The sequence below is a fragment of the Diaphorina citri genome, unplaced genomic scaffold, assembly GCF_000475195.1.
Source record: "Diaphorina citri unplaced genomic scaffold, Diaci psyllid genome assembly version 1.1 scaffold1094, whole genome shotgun sequence".
In the NCBI taxonomy this organism is placed as follows: Eukaryota; Metazoa; Arthropoda; class Insecta; order Hemiptera; family Psyllidae; genus Diaphorina; species Diaphorina citri.
In genome coordinates this window covers 89,313-97,363 of record NW_007378523.1, presented here as the reverse complement: position 1 = coordinate 97,363, position 8,051 = coordinate 89,313, and the positions used below count along the sequence as shown (strand labels likewise).

The window sequence follows — 8,051 nt, the reverse complement described above, 5'->3', positions numbered from 1 at the left end:
TTTTTTTGCAGATAACGGCACCAGAAGTGCTTCCGATATTTTGGTATACATTAGATGTAGGATTCTAGGGGATAGTGTCTTGAACAAGTTTCAACGAATATTTTTGCAGATAACGGCACCAGAAGTGCGTAAGTCTCTTTTTCATTTTTTTCCCAAGTTTTTTGCAATTATCGCAAAAATCGGGAGAAAAAATAGAATAAAATAGTTCAGAACAAAATTCTGTACAAAGTTGTTCCTCTTATAGGTACATAATGTTTACTTTGAAATTTACCTAGCAACATACGTAATATTCACTTTTTTTACGAGGAATATGATGGTGTAACAGTTAAGGAGTTATGGGTTCGACACAAATTGATTGATTTGAAAAATTTCCATTACCTACTTCATATGTAATATGTTTATGTATATTATTAGGTATTATGATGTAATCGCCTAGGTAAATATTATTTATTTTCATCATCTCTAGTCCTCATCAAAAATGGAACAAAGAAATAGACACATTATTATTTTATTTGAAGGAGAAATTTTAATTTGGGGCGATAAGCTTTGATTGACTTCACCTCTTGTCTTAGGAGTGGAAAAGTTTTATCACGCTCAAAGGTGATAATGATAAGTGATAAATTATTCATATATCTAGGTTGGTACCATTGAAAAAATATGTATAAACAAAAAACTGATGTGAACATCACACGATTTTCCACTCTTTCTAGTACATTCTGAAACTGCAAGAAAAATCGAAAATTTTCGCACGGTACCGAACAGGGATAACTACATAAATATGTAACGTAGTGGGAGTTAGGTAAGTAGGGTAAGTGTACCATTTATTCGCCCACCTAAAAAACGTACCATTTATTGGCCCACCTGTACCATACGCCACGCCCACCTGTACCATACGCCACATAAGTCTGAGCTCGACGAACTTTTTCAAGATCCAATTTTATCAAAAGAAAGGGCTTTGTGACAAGCAAAAAAAAAAAAAAAAAAAAATGTGTTGTATATTCTGTAACTATGTATAACTTTTTACCACCAAATTAAAGCGGTCCCAACATACTCAAAATTCCTGATCCTTCCATAGGTTTTCCTAAGTCATCACATCAGTGTAGCGTTCAAACATCAAATAGGCGATTCCGTTGTTCAGAAACCTGATATCAAGCGACTCCTACAAGACAGTGTTGTATTTCAAGACGATACCTCGCACCCATTTGACTCCATTATTTACTGTACAGGTAAGTCACAACTGGCATTCCACCCGCAAAAAAGAAACATTATTTAACTTTCCCCAATAAACAAATGAAATAACCCCTTTCAAATAAAAATGAGACCCTTAAAAAGTAAAAAATCTATAGACGCGAAAAATCGAAGACCAGAACACTAACCACTAACTAAGAGGCACTAAGTTCGAATTATGGTCAGGAACGTAAATTTGTTTTACCAGGACCAACTAACTTGAAGTTACTTAATTTAGGTATTTACCTGCCTAAATTTCACCAAAAAAAATATTAATTAATGCACATGTTTGGCCTCATACCTAACTTTGATCATGTACCTAACTTACCTTTTTTCAAACTTATTAAAAAAAAAAAAAAAAAAAAAAAAAAAAATTAACGTCCTCCAAAAAGTAAATGAAAAAAAAAAACCCTCCAAATAAAAATGAGGTAAAAAGGATCTCTAAAAATACCATCTGTAGACTAGAAAAATTGAACACTGAAACACTAACCGTTGATCGAGAGTTCGAGTTTTAGTCAGGAATGTAAATTTGTTTTACCAGGACCAAATAACTGAAGTTACCTAATTTCGGTATTTACCTGCCTAAATTTCACCAAAAAAATATTAATTAATGCACATGTTTGGCCTCATACCTAACTTTGATCATGTAACTTACCTTTTTTCAAAATTATTAAAAAAAAAAAAACTCTTAAAAAATATTGGCTGTCACACTCGCTTTCAGGCTACCTCTTTGAATTTCCATTTTTAACTCCGTCCTGCGAGATCTCAATCGAGGAGCACCGATTTCTAACTCCACTTTACAAGCACACCATCAACATAGTTCACACCACGATGGCTTTCATAGGAATGCCCTACTTGGCGTTCACAATACCACTGTTTGACTTGCAAGTAAGTGGCGGCGTTGTGGCCCAGAAAACAGGTTCACACCACGATGGCTTTCATAGGAATGCCCTACTTGGCGTTCACAATACCACTGTTTGACTTGCAAGTAAGTGGCGGCGTTGTGGTTTAGAAAACAACTTGCACGGGAATGATTCACTAGCACGGTTTGCTTTAAAGGGTTATGCGGGTTTATACTAGCACGTTGTGCATCAAAGGGTTAAACGGGGTTTTTTGTTTCTGGAATGTTTGTAAATATTTTATTAAGCATTCAGTCAGCATTCAAAACATTTTACTGATTTGGTGCAAAGTCACCCGGGCAGGTGCAAAGTCACCTCAGATGACGGTACCTATTTTATTTTATTTACTTTATTTTATTTCTTCATTCTTCCCTATTTATTTTACCTGTTTATTTTATTTTTCATTTTCTTCTGGAATGTTGTTCATATTTTCTTGGGATTGTTGTAAATACCTATTTTTTCTGATTTCCAGACAAAATAATGTACCGAGGTAGGTACACGGTTATGTGTCTACGTAGATAGCTCAATGGACATGAATAATAATTTTATTTTTTCTGAATTTCAATAATATGCACCTGTAAGTTTAATTTTATGTTACCTATTACACTTTCTAACTTTGCATTTTTCTCCTTTTAAGTCTATTCACACAAAGGTATTATAATTATGAATACCCTCTGTGGTTTATTGGTTTATGGTAATAATGGTTACTCTTTTGCTATCTTTTCTTCTTTCAGATTTTTCTTCTTCTTTTTTTTCTTTCTTTTCTTTTTTTAATGTAGCTATGCGCCTTTTCCAGTAAATGTGGTAATTTACCCCTACACAGCGTCAATACTTTATGCATTTACCCAGACGTAGCGTAAACATCCTTCAATCAAACCTAGCGCACCCATACGCAGTGTAAGCAAGGTCTGGGTGCGGGTTTATACTAGCACGTTGTGCATCAAAGGGTTAAACGGGGTTTTTTGTTTCTGGAATGTTTGTAAATATTTTATTTAGGTACCTATTTTATTTTATTTACTTTATTTTATTTCTTCATTCTTCCCTATTTATTTTACCTGTTTATTTTATTTTTCATTTTCTTCTGGAATGTTGTTCATATTTTCTTGGGATTGTTGTAAATACCTATTTTTTCTGATTTCCAGACAAAATAATGTACCGAGGTAGGTACACGGTTATGTGTCTACGTAGATAGCTCAATGGACATGAATAATAATTTTATTTTTTCTGAATTTCAATAATATGCACCTGTAAGTTTAATTTTATGTTACCTATTACACTTTCTAACTTTGCATTTTTCTCCTTTTAAGTCTATTCACACAAAGGTATTATAATTATGAATACCCTCTGTGGTTTATTGGTTTATGGTAATAATGGTTACTCTTTTGCTATCTTTTCTTCTTTCAGATTTTTCTTCTTCTTTTTTTTCTTTCTTTTCTTTTTTTAATGTAGCTATGCGCCTTTTCCAGTAAATGTGGTAATTTACCCCTACACAGCGTCAATACTTTATGCATTTACCCAGACGTAGCGTAAACATCCTTCAATCAAACCTAGCGCACCCATACGCAGTGTAAGCAAGGTCTGGGGCCCCGCCCCTTGTGTGTTGCAGGGTATAATTACCACGTCGGGTTCCTAACGCCATCTTGCGAGTTGCATGTGGACGACGGTGTGGTGGGGCCGTTGTATAAAGACCTGGTCAATATTAACACTCCCTCCATGGCCGTCATAGGGGTTCCAACACAAACGATTATTTTCCGATTGTTTGATTTGGAGGTAGTACAATGTCCTCCTAGCTGAGAAATACATGAAAGAACTACAAGATCTTGACGAATATGTTGATAAAGTACACAATAAAATCAACGCAACTCATTTGAAATTCACTCAACTCTTTGATAAGCTCTCCTACAGCATGAGTAAGTTTAAAGGTTTAAAGTTTTACTTATTTGAGGCTTGTGCTTTTTTATACTGCTCGAGTAGCGCTAGATTCGTAGAAGCTCAACCCATATTTAGGACTGTTGCCCCTACACGTAAGCCTCAGAGTAGGCCTTTTGTGTTGGAGGTAATAGAGCTAGGTCGCGTCTTCAATTCCCGCCCGGGGCGAACATTATCCCATACAGATAAGGTGCGTTTTCGGAACGACTGGCTTTTTCCTATCCTGTCTTCCTCCTCTCTGATTTCGGGACAACACCTACATTGTTACAGTTCCCTCTATCAAACCTTTAATGGCCAATGCCAATCTTAGCACGGTGTCAAGAGTTAGCACGGTGTCAAGGGTTTTCTTTGACGAACCCATTTGATTTAAACAAGCCAGTATGTCTTGCACTCTGGATTAACTGAAAACTCTCTGCGCTAAGATCGAGCATTACATTACATGCCTCGGTGATGTAGTGGTTAAGGCGCTCGCCTGGTAAACAGGAGGGCGTGGGTTCAATCCCAGCCGAGGTATGGAATTTTATCCTCAATATAATTTGAGAATTTGACCACAATAATAGTAGTAGCCTACTGCTGGAGTAAAGGGACTTTTCAGTCCTATACGAGCAGTATAAATAAGCACTATTATTATTATTATCCGATCCTGTTTCTATCTTTGATTCCTGGATGATCAGAGAGTTCTCTCAGTCAAAACTCTTTGGTCATATGCCTCACTTCATTACTTAGAAAAGAGGAAAAGGAAAAAGCATGCTAAGTAGAACACTAAGGTCTAGTTAAGACTTATCAACACCTTGTAAGTTCTAGAATGTAGCAGTCCTTTTTTTTTAATTATCATTTTTTTAATTTTCTTTAACCTTTTTCTAAAATCAAGGATTTCCTAGAATTCAAATTGTTTCCAACGTTCTCGGAAATCCACTCTCAAAATTTCTAAAGGTGCCTCCACACTACAGTCGACATCGCCTGAAACCCATATAAAGTAGGTAAAATGGAAGGGTTTTGGTGGAACGAAAAGACAGTTTATAGTGTGGACGTAGCCTCTGATCAACAACTTATCTTAACATAAACTTAACAGATCATCTCCTAGTACTAAAGTACTAAACTGTTTTAAGCCGACCGTACAAATCTCTAAATAAAGCACTACCCTTATACTTATCTCCTCTTCATCTCCCCAGGTCCAATACTACATCAAAGTTTTGCTCGGCGAAATCTCCCTGCCGGACCGAGGGGCCATGATGGACGAACTCGAAGCCGAACTGAAAGACAAACAGACGCGCGGACTGAAGAGGAAACACTATCACGTCCTAGGCGAAAACATGGAGAAGTATATTAACGATCTGACCGCCCTCTGTGGCGGCACGGTCAGGATACCTCGGGCGGTGATTGATATTTATCATCACTCGGGACGGGAGAGGAAGAAGTTTAACTTCAAGAGATACAGGAACTTTGTGTATACGATCCTGGATGATGATCACTTTGAAGTGTACGAACGGGAAGAGTCGCAACTTTGAGGGGAAAGTTGCAACTTGAAAGACAAGTTTGAAACTTTAAAGTGTAGTCATACTCTACGATTAAGTACTTAGTACTTACCTTTTATTTCTGAACAAAAATAAAACACTGCGTAGGTACCTATAGGTTCTCGTATAAACTTGATGAAACTTGAAAGAGAAGTTTGAAAATTTAAAGAGTAGTCATAATCTACGATTAAGTACTTACCTCTTATTTCTGAACAAAAATAAAACACTGCGGCCAGTGACGTACCTATAGGTACTCGTATAAACTTGATGAAACTTGAAAGTCAAGTTGAAACTTTGGTGTGTAGTCATCGATTAAGTACTTAGGTACCTTTTATTTTCCTCGTAATTGAATACGACATTTCGCCATAGCCTGTGACTAGGTACTTGATTTTTTAAGTACTTCCGTACTTAGTACTTACACGCTTTTAAACTTGTTTTCCGACAAATCTGATATTTTGGCTGTGCATACTTTCCTTAGGCCCGGACCCCTAGGTGAAACGAATCAGCATTTTCCCGAAAAGGAAAATAAAATACGAGTGCCCAATTCAGCTAAAACTGACCTAACGCTCATGTTCCTTTCGGAATCTGATAAGATTTACCCTCTTCTGAAGACCAAATCCCATGTTTCAGAAAACATCATCTTGGATTTTCCACTCAAGCTCAAAACGTCTGAAAGACCCAGGTCTCCCAGACCGCGGTTTGGGAGACCGTCGTAACGTATGTGGCGGAAATTGCTTCAGACTCCAGTATGTCAGACTGTCTGAGCGTGAGTGGTGGGGATTACAGGCGCCACATATAGTGGTTGAACTAAATCCCGTATTTCCCTTTACAAGAGGGGAAATGGGCTTCAAGCAAGGGGAAATCGTGTCAGATTCCGAAAGGAAAATACGGCTCTAGTTTTCTTGTGCTGTAAAAAGTTGTTTCGAGGAGCCTATTCTTTGAGTCCCTATCTCCGGGTAGCCTGAGAACGACCCTGGACTAGGCCCATCATCTGTCACTTCTGTTGATAATTATCAGAGCGGAATCTTATAAATATGGGAGCCATCCCTCCGGGCTGCCATCAGTTTACAAAGAGACAGCACCTGAGCAACTACAAGTAAAAAGAGCAGAAAAGAAATAAATAAAGAGAAGAGAGACAGTTTAGAACTCCAAAAACTTGAAAATTCCTTGATTTGAATAACGAAGTGATACCTAAAATAATAAAAAGCTTCTGGTGTAATTTATTTTTGTTAAAAAATTTAGTGATCCAGTCAACTTTTGGTGGTGCACCTCCTCTATTTTTCATACCAGGTTTGTACTAAATTTTAATTACCTACAGGTTGGGTTTTAATACTTCACACTCGTCTTGTAATTTTTAAACCAGAGAAAACAAAATCCATTTCTCCTCTCGTAAAATTTTAAACGCGACACTACGCGACGAGATATTTCTCGTCGCGTTGCGCGTCGTGCATTTCTAGTCCAATAGATTCGAGTCAACGACGAGCAACGTCGTGACGTGCCTAAGTTGTGTGGAAAGGTCAAAACATAGTGGACGGCCTTGGATTTATATCGATTGACCACCGTCGACTGTGTGTGGAGTTGTGGACACACCTTTACGTATCCAATGGAGCTGAGTTCTAACGCGTCCTTTTTCTCTCCCTCAGACTCCTCCAGTTTTCTAGTCAACCTCAACAATGGTCCAGGACAAAACATCCCCCACCCTTCACATTGGCGTCATTGGCGGTGGTGCTGGCGGCTTAACCGCCACCAAACGACTGACAGAACCCGGTAGCGGCTTTACATGTACGACATTCGAACAGACCGACAATGTTGGCGGAACTTGGGTGTACACAGAACAAACAGGGCGAGATCAATACGGTCTGCCAGTACACAGCAGCATGTACAAGAGCTTGAAGTAAGTCTGTTTGGCGGTTTGCGGAACGGCTGATGTTTTTTTCTCTTGAATTTGTTGCAAGGCAGAAATTTAGCCACTGCGTCCAGTGCTTTTGATGCCAGTTGAATTCTAATACGGATTTACAGTTTCATCTTAAACGTTGAAAGATTAGGTGTATTTTGATATTTTCATTTCTGGAAAACTGACCAACTGATCACTGTTCCATTCTGTTTCTATTAGGGCAGAGGTCAAGTTTCCAGTGGTCAGTTTCCCGAAAGGAAACGCCGCCACTGCTCACTACATACCTATGTATAAAGAACAAGTATTGTCCTCTCAAGAAGGTTAGGTTAACCCCCATGAAATTTACTCTGTGTTTCTGCTCTGTAGTTAATTGTTTTGAGTTGAAATAACCAAATAAATGATGTCTATGCCAGCCTAGTTAGCTTAGTTGGTAGTGCGTCTGCCTTGTAAGCGCTAGGCCACGGGTTCGATTCCCGCCCGGGGAGGTTTTTATCCTGATGGGATAATGTTCGTTCTCGGCTTTCTCCTATCCTGTCTTCCTTCTCTCTTCGATTTCGGGACGATAAGACCATAGCAGTTACAGTTCCC

General features: G+C 38.2%; 1 protein-coding gene across 4 annotated transcripts; it reads left to right on the top strand.

Moving 5' to 3' along the window:
- The first annotated feature begins 1,067 nt into the window (after positions 1-1,067).
- On the top strand, positions 1,068-6,013 carry LOC103514161 (flavin-containing monooxygenase FMO GS-OX4-like). 4 transcript variants are annotated; one of them, XM_026827206.1, is made up of 4 exons: positions 1,068-1,226; positions 1,949-2,115; positions 3,733-3,896; positions 5,228-6,013. In XM_026827206.1, the coding sequence occupies exons 3-4, from the start codon at positions 3,840-3,842 to the stop codon at positions 5,561-5,563; spliced, it is 393 nt and encodes a 130-aa protein (XP_026683007.1). In that variant the 5' UTR covers positions 1,068-1,226; positions 1,949-2,115; positions 3,733-3,839; the 3' UTR covers positions 5,564-6,013. The 4 variants fall into 4 exon arrangements, with proteins under 4 accessions (XP_026683007.1, XP_026683006.1, XP_026683004.1 ...); XM_026827205.1 differs by lacking the exon at positions 1,949-2,115; XM_026827203.1 differs by lacking the exon at positions 3,733-3,896.
- Positions 6,014-8,051: the final 2,038 nt, after the last annotated feature.

What these genes read in the sequence shown, in the direction of transcription:
- LOC103514161 (XM_026827205.1), top strand. Translation starts at nt 3,840, where the DNA reads ATGGCCGTCATAGGGGTTCCAACACAAACGATTATTTTCCGATTGTTT. An exon ending in TCCGATTGTTTGATTTGGAG is followed by an intron (nt 3,897 to 5,227) that starts GTAGTACAATGT and finishes TCATCTCCCCAG; the next exon opens with GTCCAATACTACATCAAAGT.